Source organism: Echiichthys vipera (genome assembly GCF_963691815.1).
Source record: "Echiichthys vipera genome assembly, chromosome: 10".
Taxonomy (NCBI): Eukaryota; Metazoa; Chordata; class Actinopteri; order Perciformes; family Trachinidae; genus Echiichthys; species Echiichthys vipera.
The window spans coordinates 17,224,036-17,247,882 of record NC_139835.1 but is presented as its reverse complement, the minus strand read 5'-3'; the positions used below and the strand labels follow the sequence as shown (position 1 = coordinate 17,247,882).

The following is a 23,847-nucleotide window of genomic DNA, read 5'->3' as shown; positions in this document are numbered from 1 at the left end:
ATCTACACATGCAGAAACAGGTGCTAAATGCTTGGGCCCACTGGTGTTGAGAAAGAGACATAATTGTGGGAGAGGGCGGGACCTGAGTTTGAGTCTTGATTGACAGAGACAGAGCTCTGAGACAGCTGAAACAATTTTGACAGGTGGACTGTTGGCCGCCTGTTACAGATGCAGTCATGCACGCGAACACACACAAACACAAACAAACATGAATGTACTTGCGGGCACAAAATAAAAATACACATTGCATTCACACATAATTGCTCAAGAAACCCTATCCTTCCTCAAAGAGCTATGTGAGATGACTCCACTGTCTGTCAAACATACATTTGCAATCTTAGCCTAAAGCCCATCCTGCTTGTCCACAACAGAGAGCTCTGGAAACCCGACAGTCCAGCTCAAAAGAACAACTAACTACACATGAAAGCATTAATGTTTTCTGAGTATGGCCAACATGAAACACACATACAAATCTTTAAAATTACATTCACTATTTTAGACAAATTAGGGTGTGCACTGGCTAAAGCACCACAAAAAGCCTCAGTTGCACTCAAGATGTGACTATTGATGTGAGGCATGGTATTTGGACATCCAACAGATGTAGCCTTCAGCACAACACCCAACAAAACAAAACCTTTACAACTCCTACAAACTCACTTTATCTGGGGCCTAAATGCCACACAGAACTCATGCTGCAAAAGTTCCAATGGATTTTCTGACTGCGACCCTTACAACGTTTTATCATTCCATGCTGATGCTGACCTTGTTACAAAAGCTGCAATGTCAAACAGCCATCTTGTCCTGTCTCAGCAGTTAGCAAAAACTATCTTTGAAGTAGGAGACAACACATGCTGAAAGATGATCTCTTTATTGGCAAAAGAACACTGAATATGTCCTTGTCACAAGTGACGCACAACAGGCCTATGGCAAACTCAGACAATTAGGCCTAACTGCATGGTTTAACTTCAAATGAAATGTAAATCCTATAGGGCTGGCAAGTCCCGCCCTTATAATACCACTTCCGGTAGACCCCATGGGACCTCAGCTCCTGAAAATCTACATTGATGTCTATTGAAATGGGACAATTATTTTCTGGTCCCAGTCAATATCTGTCCTGGATTACACATAGGATGTTTGCTATGTTAATTGTTTGACGTTTATTGTAAGATTGTTCAGTGAAAGGTTCTGGAAAAAGCTTGAGAATGCCTACATTTTCATGTCCCCTATGTGACGTCATATCATCGCACTTTCCCTCCACTTCTCAACTCTGAGTGCTGCTGCTGCGTCATCTGCCAAGATTGAGATTAAGATGCCAGTGTGTTTTGTGCCAAAATGTCCACATTCCAGCAAGACTGGGTGTTCTTTCTTCGATGCCCGTCTGACCGTAAGACTAGGAAACAGCACTCAGAGTTGAGAAGTGGAGAGAAAGAAAAATGAAATGAGCTGAGGTCCCATGGGGTCTAACGGAAGCCGTATTACAGGGACGGGACTTACCAGCCCTATATGTGTGAATTTGTTGACAATTTGTGTGAAGCTATCAGCCATGCATGGGGTCTCATTCTAGAACAGCTGGCTATCACAATTAACTATCATTAGTCAAGAATTTATACAGCACTTAATTGTACATAATTAGTTGACTAAGTTGGCTCATTTAATTTCTCAGCAATAAACTTCTTTTACCTGCTATCTGTGGGAAGGAGGAAGATAGTTTCTCCTGGTTTAGCTGCTTGCATTCATTGAATAACTGTCTGTACATGGCAGTAATAACATGAAAAATAAGTTGGTTATTTCTTCAGTTATTTCTTCAGTTCTGTGAGAGCTGAGTCAATGTTTGAGAACATGTACAAGTCAATACCAAAGATACAAAATAAACAACTCTTTTAAATGCCTGGAGCTGTTCAAGGAGATACTGACTTTTGCTGATGTTCTAACAGTGCAGTGATCAATAAAAATGTAACATATTAGGCTGGATACAACGATCCTAGAGATTGCAATATAATTTATTTTTTGTTGACCAGATATGATATCTCTATCATTGGGACCAGAAGAATAACATAATGCAAAATTAAATTTATAGTCTCAGCTGTTTGATACAGAACCCTCTCAAAAAAAACACACACAAGATTCTGCAGCTCATAAAATTAGCTCACTAACAGTGCCAGGGCACCAGCTGTCATGAGATAACATTTATCTGGCGTCCGCTATCTGACGGTAGCCCGCTCTGAGCCGAAACACTGCTCTGTACCAGCTGAATGTCAGACACACCCTTGTGCCTTGGTATGTAACAGTCAACAGTGAATGGGCTCTGCTTGGTTACTACTGTCTGCGTATGTGAGCCATGTACAATCAGAGGGCACCACTTTCTGTGTTGCCCTTTTCTAAAGATAACGCATCCTACGGCTCTACTTATGTCAGGGAGGGGAATTTGAGCTCCCCCTGATCTGTTGGAAACCAAAACAGAGCACTTAGTGGAACATACCCCTACACACACTAACACACAACACCTAACACAGGAACGAATAGGCAGCAACAACACACTACACATCACAGAAATGTGGAAACAGGAATAATACTGAGAGATTTAACGTCTTGTCCTTATAACATTCCCATGAAACAAAGTCAGTGCTCTCTTCAGACAATGTGTCCCCACACAGAGGAAAACTGACTCCTCTGTAATCTAAACACACACTTTAAAATAAACACGGCACTATTGTGTGTTTGTATAAGAGGCTACATCAAGAAGACTGCTCAAATGCACAGATACTTACATGGACCACTCATGCAGGAACTGATGCTTCCCCTTAAAGGTCTCTTCCCCCTCAGAGACCTATCCCTGACCCCATGGACACAACAATGATATTCTACATAACACAAAATATACAGCTATGAAGACTGATCACAGTGTGAGGGCAAAGTTTTTAATTAGAGTTGAAAACATGTACGTTTCTCATAGTTAATCCAGTTCTTAAGTCTCACTGTTTCCAATGCCTCCATAAACACAAGCAAAGACATACACACGTGAATGAAAAGCAAAACTCACCATTGTGTGAGGACTCCTTGTTATCGGCCACCTTCCTCAGAGCTGAAACGATGGCATCAGAAGGTACGCGTGGACTTTCCACATACTTGGGCTTCCTGACTGGACCTGCTAGCACAAACCGAAGATACAGGAGAATGAGAGCAAAAAAGAGAGAGAGAGAGAGAGAGAGTTCTCGCTGGATTAACGGGTTCCAGATGGGACTAGAGATGAGAGGCGGTGGTGTCTTAGTTGGACAAGCTTGGCTGCACTCCGTAGCACACGCACACGCACACACACGCACACACACACACACACACACAAACACACACACACACACACACAAACACACACACACACCTGCGCTGATAGAAGCTCTGGTCTGTCTGACAACCCAGAATGTTGTCTGCATGGCTGGAGAGACCCAGTAAAACACTGCTAGTCGGCTCTGGGAATGTAAACTCCAGCAGGAAACCAGAACAATTAGCCTCTTAGTGAACTTTAAAAATGAGTGTTTAAACACATACATGCACTGTTGGGGATCAACAAAACAGACAACTGGTTTTTCTGCTTGCTGATCTGTGAGCAGTCCCTTGAACGTATATATTATCGCTGCAAAAATAAATATGGATTAATTTAGGTCCATGTGTCCTGCTGTAAGTCGGATGCTGTTTCTGGGACAGCGGTAATAGTCCTCTAAGAACTGTATTTGTCTCCAGTGAGGAGTCGAGGTTAGCTGGCTGCTCTGTTCCCTCAGCTCTTACCGTGACAGAATTAGAAAATCCCACAGTTCCACACAGAATGCTTGCTCACTGTGCCGAACTTTAATATAAACCACTGAGATACTCACCTCACAAGAGACACAGCTCCTTTTGTAACATTTCCATCTTTGTGTGTGCAAAAAGATTTGCCCACATTGTCTATTCTGTAAAAAGTACCTTTTAATCTGCGCTAAACAGACAAAAAAAAGTTATGGTAGTAAAGGCCTACTAATCTTTCCTAAGAGTAGCAGTATAATTGTATATACATGCAGGAGATCCAACAACAACACTAGACTAAATACTAAACCATGAAGAAAACATCTCCTGAGCAACGAGCTATGCACATGTTAAGTCCTGTACCTCTATCCTACATTTCTAATTATAAAAAATATGTTCCAAAGTCCAGACACAAAAGCAAAACTTTGACTGCAGGAAAAACGTCTTAAAACAGGAGATGACTGTATAATTTAGATCCATGAAGAGAGAAAAACACCAGCATGCCTCCCCTTGCAGCACTCCTCCGTGCTACTCCAACCTTGACCTACTGTAACCCAATCCAAACCTCCTCCTCTTCCTCCAGACTCCAGTTATCAGATGACTGTATGTGTAACCCCAGTCATAACATAACGATTAGATAGGAGAGCAGAGATTACAATTTCCTATTACCACATTTGATAACCAGTCCTCCCACCTCCAGAAAAAAAAAACCCTCTGAGTCAGATGGAACAATTTCTTAAACCACAGCTGCGATCTTGGCCACAGATACTAAAAGTGGAGGTGAGGGGGAAAAGAGGGGGGATTAGAGCAGCAGCCTTGTGAGGGGAAAATATCTGGAAGTGTCATTGCGACAAGCCAAGCATGAGAGTCAATGTCAGCTTGATGCACAGTGCCATCTATGGATATGTGTCTTGAAATGCATAGTGGAAAATGGTGTTTTTGATACCAGAGGAGAGCTTCTGCCTTTGCAAACTGGGTGCTCTCTTGCTGCTTGTTAGCAGAAGTCATGATATGAAGCCGGTCAAAGAAGTCAAAGCAAAAGCCCAAAGCCAAATGCAGTCGTCCGTCAGAGGAGTAGCACTACTAGTCATAGTATATGGTGAAAAATGTGTGTTATGTGTGAGTGTGTATATGTTACAATTGGTGTCGTTCAAAAGCACTATAATCTAAAGATTGTAGACCGATCAAGTGAAGCTTCTACAAAAGCAATCCAAGTCAGCCAGCTATTTAGCAGACAAAGCCGAAGAGTATGTTCTGAAAACCTCTATTCATCTGAGGATAGTCAGGCACAACCTATTACCCAAGAGTCACACGGCTCCAATTAGAATGGAACTACAGAGACAGACTGGGCTGTGTGAGAGACACACTTATTTCAGGTAAATATCTTGGACAAAAAGCAAACTGACAAATATATTCTGTTGAGTGTACTTCTAAAAACAACAGGGGGCATAGTTTGAGTGATTTAAACCATATGCTTGGGTTTAGATTTGGTTTACACAAAGTGCCAAGAGGAACACAGGATCCACACACAAAATCACAAACATGTGGCTGGCTATCAAGGGTAATTTTAGGCCACATCTGAGGGCTGATAATATAAGGAAGAGGCAAAAGGTCCTTCAGCAGGACTCTGATGTCTGAGCATCAGCTCATGACAGACAAAGCACACAGCGGGTTCCTTTCCATCCAAAATCTAATCTCAAGATTTAACAGGGGGCTATTACCGCTCTGCCCTTCTCGATGGAAGCACTGTCGAATAAGCAATTGCAGTTAATAACAGGCATGAAAAGGTCGCAGAGATGAAAGTGTCAGATGTAAGACCCTTGAAAGACGTTGAGAGAGAGAGACAGAAATGAGACGTGTTCTCACTATTCTTACACTTTGTACGCAAAATCCACAATGTTAATCTATTCACATGCACATTAATTGATACATTATTAACAACAATAAACATACAGTAGGGCTGGACGATATAATAATAATAATATAATATTTCATAAAGAATTCTTATTTATTGAATAACCAGAAAGAAATGAGATGACCTATGTCTGGATAGAATATTTGGGTAACATCCGCCAGTCCTACTGCAAGTCTCAGTATTCTGAATGTACCCTAGACAGAGAGGAGAAATGAGAAATATCTCATTCTTCAAAAAAAAAGTAATGTTGAGACAAAGAAAGTGACTTGGCTGGTTAAGATTAGCTTAACAACATAGAAAACAACAAGGTTCCTATTAGAGCAGGCTGATATTATTGATTCGTATATTCTTAACCATTTATAACATTCTGTCATATTTGTGTTTCTATGTTTCTATTGATAGTTATAATGAAGTTTACTATTCAGTTGTAGCATACCCAATATGTACTGTATTATGAGGGGAACCTCAAAAAGATTGCACGAGGTTTAGCTTCCAGCAGATAATGTTTCCACGAGTGCAAATTGGGCACTGAAAACATCAGCTACTCGACTTCAATGTACAGTAAACATATGTGTAAACGTGTACAGGATTTATGCAAATAAACATTAAATATTCAAATGTATTCAATATTCAAAAAGTTAAATATCAGGAAAGAAAATCGAGCGGACAAAATGTCAGGGAGGAGATGGGTTAAAGGAGGAAAAACAGAGAGAAAAGAGTTTCCCTAGGGTAAAGCAGCCAGGCGAGCTGTGACTGCAGAGGACTCTTTACCCACCAGTATTCACTGTGAAATTCAGGAATCCGTGACCAGCAAGCTATCACTCAGCAGGCATATACACACACACAAGCATACGCATACCAAACAGTGGAATACCTATGACCAACAACTTACAACGTCCAGTTGATGCCAGTGAAAGAGAGTATTGTTCATGGTTATAGGAAGTGATCAAGGAGTTTTCCCAGCATTCTTCAAGATGGACTCTGACTTCTTCACATTTCAACTTTTCAAAAAGACAGTGTGCACTCTTTGTGCAGCGAATGGAATTAAAGCGGTCTCACAACAGCCCTCTTTATGATCCAAAATGTCATTCTTCAACTCAAAAGTGAAAAATAATACATTAGATGAGACTGGTAAGTGCTGCATGTTAAACGCAGTTATTTACAAGAGACAATATATTTGGTCTTGATAATAGCTGTACCAAGCTTCTAATCTTTTCCCCATCCTGGTTTCAGAACAGCTAAGAAAATATCACAGGCTTTGTGAAGTTAAAATATAAATGATAATTCATGATTCATTCCCTATTCACAGCCTGACATAATGCCATTATCCTCTCCAGGTTAATGCAACGTCTGCACTGTACCACAAAGAGAGACTGGTAATCTTTTTCAAACACTACATGTTTAATAGTCATGACTGATCTCACACATGCTGCTTCACAAGCTGGTATGAATTATGTATTAAAGCTTCACAGTGCACATGGTCAAACATTTCCACAAGGTAACAAGCATGGTAGAATGAGCCAGGATTTTCCTTACCATTTACAATCTAGTATGATACAACACTATATCATATTGGCATCCGGATTCTACAGACTGAAGAAGATGGTCTCTTAGGCAGTAGGTCACTTGGGATTCCACTGCAGATGGAAAAGGGAATTGCACGCAATGGCGCAAAAGCTGGAGTATAGCGGAGTGCAGTGAAGTGGAGAACTGGATAGAACTTTTCTCTTGGTGCTCATCAGAGGAACCTTTCAAAGGGATCTTGCAGCATCACAAGGTCTTTTACAGCTCGGCTCTCAGAAAAGCATCAATATTCCCTCAGGGCTGTCTGGTTACTGTCAATACCCCTGAGCTGACTTCAGGAGAGCTCACCTCAAAGGGGCTACAACTGGCTTTGAAGAGAGTTCCTCTGACAGGGCTTCAAAATAAATTACACTCATCTGGCAATTTAGTAGAGTGAAGGATTCTAGTGGATTGACATTGTATTCATACAGGCTACTGCATGATAATATGACTTATTTGAAATCAAAGAATGATTTTGGCAACAACATTTCAAAGTTAATACACCTATGGATACATTTGTTATAGTTATTTTATCATTTTGAATCCTATGCCACAAATCTCTGTCAGGTGAGGTGGTTTCAGTTTAAGCAGACATGTGCCTTGAACTTATACATGCTGTTAAGTGAATGACTGGCAAGTGAAAACACACAAACCCATGGAGAAATCCTTAAGTGTTCCACCAAATTATTATTATTATGTTTTATGTGGTGGTTTTATGACAAAAACACTGTAAAAGACTGTATAGTGGCTTAACCAACTACCTAGGCACCACGAATGTATGGCATTCTGTGTGCTCTGCGTGAACAACAGTGGGGCAGCTGTCAAAACCGAGATAAAGAGGAGATAAGCAATGAAGAGGTCATGTCATCAGACCACGATCAGTGAAAGTGGTCACCTGATCGGCTTACACACACACACACACACACACACACACACACACACACACACACACACACACACACACACACACACACACACACACACACACACACACACACACACACACACACACACACACACACACACACACACACACACACACACACACACACACACACACACACACACACACACACACACACACACACACACACACACACACACACACACACACACACTTTCATTTGATAGGGAGAACGTAACAGAATAGAGAACTGTGCTCTCTGGTGGCCATATGCACCTGCTTGGCTGATCCATAAATGAATCAGACTCAGAACCACCAAAAGCCAAAGATCCCATCAAAGAGAAATCCACTTAACTAATTTCAATATACACAACAGCCTACTAGAGACAATTCCCTGTGGCCTAATTCCAGATATACCAATTAAAATGATACACTGCCCATGCCAGCCATACATTAATATGAATTGCTGTTTTATGGTCCCTTGCAGGCTGGCTGGCAGGCAGGCAAAGCATGGGGCTAACAGTTTAGTCATGTGACTACAGAAAGGTCACACATCATGTGTACATACAGTGGCAGCAATAAAATTGCTTCTGTGTGCACCTTCTCACAGTACAGGGATGCGGTGTGGTTGCATAAATTTTGTATAGTTATGGAGAGGTGAGCTTTTCTGAAGTGCTCATTCAACAGCACCAAAAGTAGCATCTTTCCTCACATGCAACTCAACCAAGCAGTGCAACCTTGAAGATAATAGATGCTTTTAATCCCCCAATGGCACAGTAACCGATTACAACCAGAGGAGGTCACTGTGTAGATACCCAGGAGACTGTCAGAGGTGGAGCGCACAGAGTTTCTAACCTTTAAAAAAAAAGACCTGAAAGCCTAATTTACTGTGTCATCAACTATATTCAACCCACTTAAGATTGAGGTTTTCAATACCTGATCTTTGACCTCCACTCAGTTGGAGCAAGATGGGTCCATTCAGGCAACATTCTTGCAGTAAATATCCCTCCCTGGGCCGTTAGGGTGCCTGTAAACTATTAAGACTATAAAGCCTAGGTGCTGTTCAACACATGTCAGGGTGCAGTGTTTCATGGTTAAGCTCTTGGCTTAGCTGATCAAAGCTGTGGCACTCAACGCCACCAGGACTTTGCGGCTCAGGCATCCGTCACACTCCTAATTAACTCAATGTTTTCTCTGTTGTCCCTTGTGAAGCTTTCATGAAAAAAAAAACAACCACTAAGTTTGAGCCTTCCAAACTGCCATAGATTATCCACTGTGTCAGGAAATGAAGCCAACCCACGACATGCTTTCTGAATCTGTGAAACCACATCCCCCTAAAAGACATCAGTGATGGCTGGATGGGAAGAAGAACAAATAGATGTGTGAAAGAATGCATTGAAGTATTTACTGTATGTATAAATAACTACTCAATGACATGAGTAAATAACTAAACTAGGGCTAGTTGACAAAAGATCTGGGTTGGTATGTAGAAACTTTGACTGAGAGTAAAAGCAATTTCTTGCAAAAATGTAAACGCAAGCTCATTACATAAATGAGCTTATAAAATGTTTGATGAAATGGTACCAATAATTCCAGCTTTCCTGCTAGATATCCATGGTGAATCAAAATGACCTAATCTCCCTGACAATTTTGCAGAACGACAACAATGAAATGTCTCACACTCATCTCAACAGAGATGAGACCTAAACTAGGTACCAGTGTGTTGCTTCTGCGGCTCAGCAAGAAGAGAAAATGCGACATAATACCCCATGTTGCTTTCTTCGCAGAGTTGAGACATTTCCTGCAGTATGTGTTTATTAACTGGAGGTGTGAACTCTCCCCCTATGGGTTTTCACAGTTACCTGTGAGGACAGTGGAGGAGAGCCTACAAACCATCCCCCCAACCCTCTCTCCATGGTTGCCCTCCATAACATCCCGTCTTGTCAGTCCATTTTTCCTATTTTTTCCATGCCTCAAAGCACCCGGAGTGGGAATATGTTTTTAATGAGTGTTCCTCTTCGCCTGTCCCCAGGGTCCTTTTCACCTTCACTAACCCTGCCTCTTCATCTCTCGCGTGTTGTCCCTCCCTTCATGTCTGTAAATGTACATTTCATGGACACCATGTTTGATGCTTTTAAAACGGCCATCACAAAGCCTCTATCACTAAAGTAGTTGGATATATGTGTTTTAACTTGAGTGGGGGGTGAGCAAATAAAATGCTGCTTGGCGATTTTAAACTGTATTTGTCTTTGTTTTACCTCTTTTTTTATAAACTAGGGATTAAGCATACTTAAGCAATAATGTAACCCTTTTTTGACTGAACATTTGCATAAAGATCTGCTTCACAATTCCAGGTTTGAGCGGCAAAACCCTGAAGCAAACACAATATCTCTATCATAATCTGTAAAACACAACAATTTAAACCTAAATCTTAAAACTGGAGTTGACCGGCTAAATGACAATTTCTTAACAAAGATGTGAACTGGAACCACACATTTGGATTAAACCACTCTACCCCATACCCCATCAACCCATCTTTACACTAAACAGATCAAAGCTGTAACCACTCTAAACAAAGCCTAGATAGCACCACAGATGAGTGCCACATGTGAGTGGGGCCACATTGACCACTTAAAGGATTTCTCTCCTCTTTGCCAAGTCTCCAGAATACAAAGACTCAGGTTGAGACAAGTTCAGCTACAAAGGTATCCCCTGCTTTGAAGCGCTCCACAGATGCTGACAAGCATGTTCTCAACATGGTGGATAGAAAGAGCCCGGGAGGACTGACAATTAGATCCAGTGTAAACACACGCCCATTACCAGCAAGTATAGTGTAAACACACAGTCCAGTTGTAGAGACCTCTACGTTGACACAAAGTGATCAAATACAAAGATTGAAGTGACAAAAACAATCCTCTGTAACCAGTGTGAGCACACATTATAACTGTTGGGATCCAGAACGGTCCAGCTATCGTTAGTACTTTATTCCCCTTGTCTACCGTAGAACTTTTATTATTCCAACAGTAACAATGACTCAGAATAGTTTGACATGTTTCAGAGAGGTTTAAGTTTTAAAAAAAACTGCTGCTGCAGCAGTGTTTTAAGGCTGAGAGGGACCCTCATTCCTGGAGCACTTCAGTTCTGTTCAACTATCCTACAAAAGCACCTGAAGGTAGACAGGAGTGAATTTTTTACAGGACGTCCATAGAGGCAAATGAAACTCCCATTATTAGACTGAAGTAGTGTACAAAGAATTGGAATAATCCCAATGCTTGCAGCACATTTAGCTTGTTGAGGTTAATACTCATGGTTGTGTGTGTAGAGAGTGTTTTGTTCTGAGGCTATTTTACCCAATGGCAATATACCAACAAAATCAGGAATCATCCAATACCTGGTGATCTCTTACTAGGGCGTAAGGGCATCATGTAGGACTGTCGTGGTAGGAGAGGTGAGGATGGAAGAGACATGGACACTCCCTTGGCAAGGCTTAATTTGAAAACATCATCTGGGACATTAGGGTGACCGCTGCCAGGCCCCTGGAGTAAAGGGTTTCCCTCAAGTGGGAATCTTCTTTGGCCACTGTGACTGTGGACATCACCTGTTGAGGAGAACCACAAGGTTGTTACAGTTTTTTTTGCAAATTTTGCTACTAATTGAGGTATGCATTGGCCTTGAGTTACAGGAGTGTCATGAGAAAATGGTAAAAATCTGTAAATGAATAAGAAAATGTGGAAATATAAAGAGGAATAAATAAAAGAATAAAAAAAGTATATAAAAATGAGGAAATATAAAAATAAAATAAATACACATTAAACATAAAGACAAGTAACACATTATGAAATAAGTATATTTATTCATTATATGCACATATTTGTTTATATATTTTTTTTAAATCAAAGTTTTTTGCATATAAATTAATCTATTTTTCTCTATATATTTTTACATTTATTTTATATCCCTTTGATTCTTGTTATTCTTTTACATATTTTTATTATTCATTTGTGTTTTCTTAATCTCTTTATTATTGCTTTATTGTTCTTTATGGCACTCCTATAACTCCATACTTGAGCAGTACAAAAACACACACTTATGTAGGCTTATCCTTTTCTGCTTTCATCCATTTGATTGTAGCAGACTTTTCAGGGCTAAAGGAAGTAAAGCTCTGTGGACTTCTTAACCTAAGCACTACTGTGGTACAATGTTGATCAAAGTCTGAGCATTATTGATCGAATGTACTGCACGCTAATCAGCATTATGTATAAGGTCACAATTTAGATTATGCAGGACTTTTAGAGGTGTGCACTGTTTTAAGCACTTAATAAGCAGAGATATCCTAGAAAATAACAGTTAAAGTTTACCAGAGGAAACAAATGCAGCCCCCAGAGTTCACTAGCCGAACACTTTTTCCAGTCACTGTCCACGATCCCAACGAGAACAGTGGAAGTGACTTTTGTAGTATTTTGATCCAATGAGATGATTTATGGGAAATAAGATTATTTACTATATAAAACTCCTCTTATTTCTAATGATTTTATGTTATGCAGAGACCAGAACTTGCAGAAGCTTTTTCTTTAGATTAATAAAAGATTGACCGAATTGACCTTGAAGCTGACCCAACTGAAACAATGTACCAAACCATTTACTTTTACTACCATTCTGCATCTGAACACCAGGAATGTGCTTTAAAGCCTCAGAGGAAACCTTGGCAACCTTTTTTTTGCTGCAGAAAGCTGCTGGGCTCTGACAGGAGGCCATTTTTGATATATGAAAAACTGACGTGGTGAAAATGTTTAAAGCCAAAGCTTTTCAGGAGCAGAGAAAAAGGGGTTGTTTTTAACTTAATGACATATTTTTTAATTTATCAAATGATTTTCACAGATTTCACACAACAATGAATAACGTTCTACATCCATAACATACAGTTGACTGTTATGCAACAATGTTACACAGGCAGCTGCCACAGGCTTGCAGAGAAATCAGCTTACACAGCAGGGATAATGATGGATTTCAGTATTAACCTAGACTTCCTGTAATGATTTGAACAAAAGTAATATGTTTATCATACATTAGTTTATCCTGTTTCAATGGAACAACCCTTTGAATAAAGCCAATCCAGACAACTCAAATTACGATGCCACTGCATCTGCCTCTGCTCAGCATTACAGTATTTAATCAGTCCCACCTTGATTCCAAAGTTTACTGTCACCATACTTAATCTCCACTTTGCTAAGATTTTTTGTATGCCTGCAGGGGTTGATGCAGATCCTAAGAGATGCCAAATATTAAATGAGTCAGTTCATACTCTGTATTCGCCAAAATGAAAATGGCCCCATGTGAGTTGACGCATGATTCACACGCGAGTTAAAATGTCCTTGCGCTTGAAAGAATACTTTCTGGTTAAGGGAAAAGGCCTTCTTTCAGAAACATTACACAGTATGGTTTTACTGTCAAAATTTTGTTCAAGGTTGGAAACAAATTATATTCTGCCATGCCAGAAAAAAAGTCAGTGATAAGTGTCTTCATAGGTTGCTAGGGACACAAACAAGCATGAATGGTAGAGGTAGGGAAATAAAAGCACAAGAGACCTGGAACCTTGAAAACACAGGGCCACATAATATGTATTTAAACCCAGGGTCATGGGCGATTGAGCATTTTTTCATGCCATCGGGAGTTAGCGGAGTGCTGTGTCATTGACCACTGAGTTAAGATAACATGTAATTCACTAAGACCAAGTGTTTTTATTTACTAAGGATGTAAATTTGTCATTAAACTCATTTAATAAATCCACTCATTCACAGGCAGGTGTCATTCATCTTCACCTCGTCTCTATTCAAATTCTGTTTCTTCCTCTCTGCAGGAATACAGGAGAATGTTCAATCTCAACTTAGAAATAGATGTTCAACATCAAGCGTATTTTGAAGAGTGTTGCCTAAACAGAAGAAGGACATTACGCTGAAAGACACACCAAGCAACTGTTAAGTGTGGCCCGCCGCAATAATTACATTTTTCTGCAGCTGGGAGGCATGTTCATGTGTTTTTGACCGGGGGAAATTCTTTATAACATAAGTCAACATGTCACAGGACAGGAGGTTTACTGATTGGCTGCGGGTATTCTCCAACCGCAATTTGCCACCAAAAGTGAAGCTATCCGCAGGTCGGTGCAGCTGCCGCACTTTTCCATAGACATTGCGTGGCAGCTCGCCCCAGGCCACACTTCACTACTGCTTGGTGTGTTTTCAGTGTAACTATGAACAAACTATATTTAAGTAAGGAGTGGTGATGACATTATAAGAAGGGAATGGTCCCATTTTCACATTTTTTTAACCCTGTCAACTACATATTGTGTCATTAACATCTGGGTACATTTGCCTAATAAACCACCATAGGCATCAGTTCTGTCCCTTGTCGACTAATCTCTCAAACATAATTATTTGATTAATTAATTAATTGATCACTTCAAGAGTCAACAAGCATCCCTATTTAATGCTCCCTTTAATCTGTATGAAAGTGGCAGTAAACTCATACTTTCCCATTAAAAAAAACACACACACAGTGTGATTAGAATCTCAAATAAAAAGAAATACCTGTTAAACGGGTCACACTGGTGTGCAACACAATCCAGAAATCTGCTAGCTTTCAAAATAAACCAGCACTGTGTCACTGCTATAGTTCACTTTCTCTGCTGACAAACTTAATTCTAGGATAACGGATATTTTAAAAGAATCCCCTATTGAGATACAGTTCTCACAGAAATGACTCCCCAAAGTCTCTACAGATTACTTTTTTCAAGGCTTCCAAATGACTTAAACTGACTACTAGTTTGCTCAGTGGAGTCCAAGTCCTCAACGGAAAAACAGGTTTTGCTTTACTGAGAACTAAACCTGAATGGAAAGACCATTCTAGCCATGGAGCCAGCAAACGGCAAAGTCATCTATTCTGCGGGATCAAAGTTGCCTAGTCATCATGACCACAAATTAAAATGTATGAATTATAAACCTCAAGATAACATGTAATACCTAGCTAATAATACAGACCATACGCCAGCAGAGCCAGCTAAATCAGAACTGCAGATGCAGTGAACCACAGTTACGACCATTAGCTTTGGTACTGTTTTCAGAACTGTGCTGCTCGGGAAGACTTCAGCAGATTATCTCTGACGCCTGTCTGCAGCCAGAGGTTTGTAGAAATCACCTAAGACTCAACTACAAAAGGCAAGCTACTATTAGCATCCTGCTTCTCTCCTCAAGGAAATGAGTGTTGTTGGGCTTCCGAGCTAATCAGAAACAGAGAACCATTTTCTCCACGCCTCTGCCTCACCACGGGGGACACAAAGCTGTTCTGTGTTTTAAAGGGCTCCTAAACAAAGAAGAATGCCAGAGACAGGAAGCGGAAAGGTTGCAATGACACCTCTGCATGCCTACAGACATGGAAAACCTGTGAATGACCCAAAGGTCGCTTAGTCAAGGCCAGGGCTTGCCATCACCCTGACCGGAGTAGGATTTTTAAGAGTCCTTAGGGAAGTGTGTGTGTCTGACTGCGGGTTAGATATACAGCTATAGAAGATATGATGAAGGGAGTCAAAGTCAAGTGCTCCCTGTGGTAAGCATTCAACACAAGTGTTTCCCCTAGGTGTGAGATTGGGAGCTTTATTACTAAATTGATTAATCAGAAATAAATGAGGATATATTTTGGGGCACCCTGGGGGTCCTAGAGTTTAGGTGCTGACCATTAACCACAACATCCCTGGTTCCTGTCAGGGGGGAATCTGTCATGCTTGTCATTTCGTATCTCTCCCTTTCATCGAGGGATTCTAACTCTTTAATGCAGGCTTAACTTTTTTTTTTTTTAAAGTAAAAAGACTTTGTAAAGTACAGTTGTTTCTCAGTTCCTTTGACTGACCCCATGCCACTCTCTGGCGGTGACATCGCAGCGGTAAACGAGGGGTACCACCATACTTATTTTTACAAAACCAGCAGTATCTAAAGGCTACATCAGGTAGTTGCCAGTAGAGTGTTCACTTGCTGCAGTCAAAGCAGGTCATGGTTGATACAGTTTTGATACAGGTTTCAGCCATATTGCATGCTAAAGAGATTATGACAAAGTTGTAATTTTGGTAGTTGGTTCTGAAAACAAGAGGCGCCACATAAAAGCTGGCCGTCCAAGTGCTGGTGAATAAGCTGCAGTGTGTCACGGTGACTGCTCTGCCATCTGACCGACACTTTATAATGCAGAGGGACACAAGGACAGAAACTTGCCAGTGCTATTTCAGTTACTTTCCTAAACCCTGGTTGGGGCAAGGCCTGCAATTTCAGCCCCAGCTGTGGTCAAGGAAATCAACCCTTTCTAATTATACAGTGCTGCCCCAAGATGATGTAAAAATGATTACAGTCCCTTGCATGCTCTTTCCTCCTCATCAAAGAGAGGGGCCAGAGCCCATGAGGACATGCCCAACCAATAAAAATGGTTCAATATTATTTGAAGACATTGATTTAGAAAAATTAACATTAAAGTATAAATCAAATATTTGAGCTGGTCAATGTGAGTCAGTCTTAAACGTTTATTCCAACCAATGTTCCGTCTCACTGGCTCCTATATCTCCAGTAATGGCATAAAGATGGAAAAGTGTACTTTGAATTATTAACAAAATCCATTTCATTTTTCATACATAGCCTAAGCTTCTCCTTTCTCCCCTGCTAGAATACTAGGCACTGCTTTAAAATGTGTTTTTAAATGTATGAATCTGGATGGCGTCTTTCCCCTCTCAAATAAATCTGTGGAATAGAATGTGATCTGTGGCTGTTGCCGGTGCGAAGGCATAAAAAAAGGAGACACTGTAGTCAAGGCTTAACTTTGTTAGTACACAGAATTACATTGCATTGTTACCAAATGTTATGTTTCACTTTTCTCCTCATAGCTTATTACAGTACAGGCGTGCTCGCTCACTTGGCCAAACATCTTTCTATTACTGTCGGGTAGGTCCATCTCTGTCTCTCTCTCTCTCACTCTCTGGGAAGTCAGTTAAATCTAAACAACACGAGTAAAATAACATAAGAAAGAAAACCTGAAAACTTGGCACAAAAGTTGGACAATGGCGGCCTGTGTCTAACCCAAGAAGAGAGGAGCGTAGGAGGGTTAGCTGACACACACTGACCTATTGACCCACATCACTGTGCCTATTTGACTGGGAAGACAAATTTGAAACTATGTTATGTAGCAAAGTCTTAAATGCCTAAGATAGAATAACTGAAAGAGCAGAGAGGAAGAGTGGTGATTCTGTTAGTTTGTCCGATCCCTGGCTTACCACAGTAATACAATGCTAACTATGTTCGTAAAAGCTGGTTGTACTAGAAAAGTCTATTTGAACAGTATGATCCATGATATTACTCAATTTTTCTCTTCTTAAACATATCCTGGACAGAGACACACACACACACACACACACACACACACACACACACACACACACACACACACACACACACACACACACACACACACACACACACACACACACACACACACACACACACACACACACACACACACACACACACACACACACACACACACACACACACACACACACACACACACACACACACACACACACACACACACACACACACACACAGCTTCTCACTAGTTAATTTTGTGGACCATAGAGAAAATGAAGAGAGGCTATAATTAATGCAGATTCTTTCAGTCGACACACACAAAGCACGATGACCATAGGACAATCCACCAAAGGGGGAGTTCTCCCGCTAGACTGAGTGCCTATGTGGATTCCCTGTGTACTTCCGAGACCAGAGTGACAGTCTCACAAAAGCTGTCATGGTTAACACACAGCAACCCATAGAGGGGAGAGAGCTAGACAACAAGGAATACAGCGTGGGGGAAGGTATTCAGTGCAAGTCGTCTATGATGATTAAGGACAAATTAGATGCAATACATTAATAAAATGCAAATCTGTCTGGCTCAAAGGTCATTAAATCATTTAAGAAATCAAAAGAGAATACACATTTCTGTTAATCAAAGTCATACAAAACAGTCCATGAAAGAGTCATCTGTGTTTTTCCCATGAGGCCATTCTAATTTCAGAACACTTAGTCAGCAGTAGCCATAGAAACAGTCAAAATACTGTATAAGGCAGCCTGACAAAAGGCTGTAAAACACAGAATGATGTAAGTGATAGATAAATAATAAAGCAAACCAAGTGTGTTAGCTCTCTTACAACACACACTTTTTGTTTGCCCTTGTATAATTTGTGCATTATTGTCCGCCTGGCGTCATTTCTGCTGCAGAATTAAGTATACGGAATTGAAGGTAACCAATGTGACATCTCTTCCTTGCAGTGTTTTCCTTTTCTTTCCACCATATTTTATATGTTAAGTGTATTAACAGGCTGCTCTAACTTCCCTGCTGTGGGCATATTTCCTAACCACGATTTGTAAATTTTGTCTTCAACAATCTAATTCCATTAACTCTTCAACAGTCCACAGCAACTCTCTTACTGGTCTCAAAGGATCACTCATCAACGCTGGTGGCCCAAGGAGAGACGACAACTCTGACAGGGTCTTTAGTTTCAGCTTGTCAGAAAGAGGAACAGTTCTTGAAGCTCAGAAACCCTCAACTCAAATTCATATGCACTTGATAATGAGGACAAATTAGCTGCTTTATGCAATAGCTAAACTGCTGTTGGCTAAAGGAAGACTGCAGAATGTTTTGAATCCAAAGCACTAAAAATGTCTGTCTCTCCCTTCCCCTCTTATGCACACTCTGCAGTGGCCTGCGCTCTGGAATGCCTTCCCCACTGGCCTCAGGGGAAGAGAGACTGACAGGGAGGGGTATGTGTGTGTCTTGGGGAGAAGTAGATGAGGAGGAGGATAGCACTGGGCAGGCACCATGACATTTCCCATTCCTCTTCATAAATCGCCAATTTAAGTGGGCATGGGAAAAAAATATGAGCCAGACATCATCTTTACCATGTTTTATTTCAAGATTTGTGACAAGCAGCAGTAAGGAGGCCAATAAAGAGACTGTCAGAGGTGGAACACTATGTGCTAGAGAAGAGTACAAAAGTCAAGTGAAGCCAATTTTAATTAGACCAGGAAGAGGATATTCCTACAAATACAGATGAACTGCTTGACCTACCCAAGAACAGTCTAGAGAAGAGTAGGTGGGCCATAATTGTAAAAAAAAACGCAAAATACTAGCCTATGATTTAGTGAGTCCTATATAGACTAAAGTATACTGGTGGTGTGATATTGCAACGCTACAATGTGTGCTAACGCCATCACTCAGTCTCAAGGTTGCTGCTGTGTGCAGTGTCCTGTTAAAATAAGGAGAAGGAGCACTACTGTATTTCTACCACTGAAATGCAGCATTGAAAGAGTATAGCAGGTAAAACCTGGTAATTAAAGACTGTGCTGTCAAGAGGAAGAACAGCTACACATGAAGATTTCTAGTTAGAGACCTAGAGTACAGAAAATGTCCACCAATTATTTATAAAGTGATATTGCAAGTTATATCAAAAAATTTAACTATACAACTTTAGGTTTGCATATTGCTGACAAAGGACAATCGCACACATGACACAAATGCAAATGTTTGACCATCCATGAAAATCTAAATGAACCAAGTGGCCTTGTTTCATCAGACATTTGGAATAAATTAGTGCAGATCCACTATTGACCGTCCTGGCTGGAGAGTTATTAATATTCATGCAAGCAGTATTGTGTGTGAGGTCCCAGTATACATGTCTCTCCCCAGGCCTCCTCAGTACCAGACTCGCTCCCACACTCAAGACAAAATATACCCTCCTATCCATTTTTGTCCAGCACCACTCATCATCAATGAAGCATTTCGAGTGGTCAGCTGTTTTCTGTGCTTCAACACTCTTCACTCAAGTTAGAAGCATGAGTTTTTTACATTCTACACATACCTGAGTGCATAACTGCAACAATTGAGACCTTGTAAAGAAGGGCTAATGCAGTGGCACGCAGCATTACAGACACAATCCATCTGTATTCATGTGTCTTAATCTTAATGTTGTTTTTATGTTTCTTTGGGGTAGCATCTCTGATCAACAGTCTAGACACGATTTATTAACTCAATGACAAATTCTTGAATTGGAATAAAAGCATTTCTACATAAGACCCTTTCACACATACCATACAAACCTGAAATTATCTAGATATTACCTGGCGGCGCTTTACAGGTATGTAATGCCCGAATCAGTTGGATCGTAAATCAGTGTTTACCCTCCCAATTCCCTAGTATAAAGCCTGTGCGATCTCCAAGTGAGCCCATGTGGGAATACAGCCGTATTTACAGTGAGTTCTTGACAAAACAGGAAGAAAACAAACCTTCAGAGTATTTCCAGTAAGTCAGGACACATCTGACACGAACAATCTCCCGTTGTTTGCTACATTTCTGAAAGAGACTTATGTCCAGGCCACATTCTCCTGACATTGTCCAGAGTTTATAGTTTTATTTTATTGCTGTTGAGCATCACCTACGTAGATTGATGCTTCTACAGTGAAACCATAAATGTCTCACATGGGTTTAACATGGGGTTAATTACATCAATGTCCTCTACAAAAACAGCTGGTACAGTCCAAGCAAGGGACAGATGGATGATGGATTACGAAGCACACTTGTCCATACTATGATCAATCATTTTAACACTGCAAACTGCCACTGTGCTTTGAAGTGGAGGAGTCACAATGTAGTATCATGAGAAGTGGTTTTCAACTGTCCCATGCTCACAGACTTCTCTCAACTCTGGAGCTTTTGACCAAACGTTCTCCTCTTTGACTCCTGACTCCTCTCTGTTAACGATATGGAAGCAGCTTTGAGACAGAAATGGTAGTTTATTTCCAGGCAAAAGTGCAATGTGGTCTGGAGACCCGAGTTGCCATGGAGATCTGGTTTAACAACAGATTTACGTAGATTGCCATTAGCACAGATCATTAGGCAGAGCTTCTGCTGGGGCCAGGTGAGGTCATGAGAACACCACTAACCCCTGGACAACAGCCTGTTCAGTAACGTTAAAGGGACGAGGATGTGGCACAAAGGCTGCCCAATCCATCCAAAGAGCCTAATCCCATAAGCAAACAACAACCAAGGAAAATCTTGCAGCTTTGTACAATCTTTGTTTATGGTGAATCTGCATTCAGCACCTCATTTCATGCACTTCAAGGGATGATAAGAACTAATTTTTCACCCATTAGTAAGTGAATGTTATCCTAATTTGTTAATTTTCAAGATTAATAATGTAAGAAAAAGGTTAATTGCAACCTCTGACACTAAGCAGGCAACTCTGGCTAAATGCAAACCAATTTATGCTAATTTCCTGGTCTAACTACTTTTGTTAAACAATAGTAAGCCAAATTAGAGTTTTCAAATAAAGAATGATCTTTAAAATGCTACATTAAAAATGATAGAGGTATAAATATGAAAAGGGAGCACTCTGCGCAAATAGCTACTCCTTGCAATAAGCACTATCCCTTGTTCCTTTGAGGCTGGGCACAAAGGAACCGAGGTCGTTAGTTCAGCCTGCCTCAAACCCTCTTGAGCTAAGGATGGCAAGACATTCATCTGCAGGCACAATTACAAAAAAAAAAAGAGTCTGTTCAGAAATGCAGAACAGAGCAGCGCAGAACAGAGTAGGATAGAGAAGAGAGAAAGGGGCCCCAAAGCCCAAGACTGAACAGAGGTCTCCACAGACACCCACACAGACTTTTCTGAGAGTCAGACACTGTGACAGCATGGTCTGGTGTCTGCATGAAGAGAAGGGCGATAGATGAGAAAAACACAACTCTCAAAATTCTTGGAAAAAATATCAAAGTAATCTACAGAGAAGTAAGTCAATGAACAGTTAGTACTTTGTACATCCTTTGGGTGACAGCATAGTCTTCTGCATAAAGGGGGAGGGCACTTTAGGAGCTCATTTAGATCACAGACATAAGATGTTAAAGGTATGAAAGCAAAAATGGAAAATCAGACGGGGGAATATGTCTGCCCAGGCAGGTCACGCTGTATTTAGAAAAAACAGTGTCCTGCTGACCTCTCCAGCCAATGAACATCTGTGACAGCCACTATCACCCCTTCAAAGACCATCTAGAAACACCCTGGCATGTTAACTGATAAACTGTTTTTCCTCCTCTTTGAAGTAGCAAAAGAAACTATTTGCCCATGGATGGGGGGGCTGACTGATGTGTTGCTGTGCCGTAGATGACATCACCCCCTGTTCCCATCGAGTGCTCATGTATTTGTTTGGCTTCTTATCCGTTGCTGCTCTGCACAAAGTCGCAAGGTCACAGGCACCATGGATGCTGAGTATATGAGAGCCAAATTAGGGTAATGGAGAGTGGTCACCGGCTGCTACGACAGACAGTAGGCCTCTGGGAACCATGGAAGCATTTTCCCAAATTCCTCTCAGTCAGAAGCCATTGGGCAGCAAGAGCAGTGCCAGATTTGACCATTAGCTCTGCTACATGTGTTCCGGCTGAATATCATCCAAAAATGGACCATGGGATGCAAATTATAGTTCAAATAAAAACAAGCACTATAAGAAAAACTACATTCATCAAAACTGCCATAAGTACAGTTGGATGTACAATGGAATTCTCTAGACACTTTTTAATTTAAGTCATATATCAACAAGCAATTCAGGTGTTCAGTGATTAAAATAGGCCTGGAGTTATGCTCATTGACAGTTATTTCAACAGGCTGGAGAAGTGGGATTAAAAATTGGGACATTTTCTTTGTACATAGCTAGCAACATTTATGAAACATAGTGATAAGAAAATACAGACAAGCATGGATGCGATGGAAGCAGCTGTAAAGGTTTTTGTAGGTAACCCTAAAATGTTAACTGGTAACTACTCTTAGCAACCATCACCAAGACAAATCACTTGATACTAATTGGTAAGGGCAAATAAACAACCCCACCAAAAAATATGAAATTGCAAGGAAAAAAAACAAAAAACTAGAAAGGTTTTCCTGTGAACGTGTTAAATAAAACGCAACCATAAGACCAATATAAATCAGTACAATTGGGTCAGGCAGCATTAACACCTTTCAGGATTGTTTGGCAACAACAGGTAAATTCTGATGCATGGAATGTGATCAGAAAATAATGACATTCATAGCATTTCATCTTTATTAGTCTTTAATCATGTGATGTGAAAGTTAAATGTAGCCAGGGCCTAATGTTTGTTGTAGAAGTCTTTGCAAACAGAAAACAGTGAGACTGGCCGACCAGGTTCACTGCTTATCCCCCCCGAGAGCCCTTATTTTGCTTTTTAGAGAGACAGGGAGTGTCTAATGTGGATACACCTGAGGTCTGTGGGCGTATATGTGCATGTGTGTGTTTGTACATGAATGTGTGTGCAAGTGAAAGATGTGGTTTGAGCTACGCCCTGCTAATCGTTGCCTGCTGGCTGCGCAGTGCTTTGATAGCCGTGTAGGTCTGTGCACTCAATGGTCTCCTTTGTAAATCAGGTGCATTCTTTTCTCCACCATCTTAAATCCGACCATAACTGTCTGGACATGGAAATCTAGACAAACATGACTGGGAGCAAAAATAGCAAACATGGGCCAAAAAGCCATCTCACAATTGTCAGCACAGTTTTCTTTTAATTACAGTTACCAGAAGGACATAGGATGGCAATCTAGATATAACCCC

General features: G+C 40.7%; 1 protein-coding gene across 3 annotated transcripts in view; it reads right to left on the bottom strand.

The window, feature by feature from the left end:
- LOC310952955 (protein TANC1-like) overlaps positions 1-23,847 on the bottom strand; it is a 101,004-nt gene that overhangs the window by 58,667 nt on the left and 18,490 nt on the right. The window contains exons 3-4 of one of the 3 annotated variants that reach the window (XM_083921816.1): positions 11,548-11,754; positions 3,041-3,148 (exon numbers count right to left, since the gene is read on the bottom strand). In XM_083921816.1, coding sequence (XP_083777942.1) covers positions 3,041-3,148; positions 11,548-11,754 — 315 coding nt within the window. Of the gene's footprint in view, positions 1-3,040; positions 3,149-3,866; positions 4,137-11,547; positions 11,755-23,847 lie in introns of those variants that run through there. The other 2 variants (XM_083921817.1, XM_083921818.1) reach the window with 2 other exon arrangements.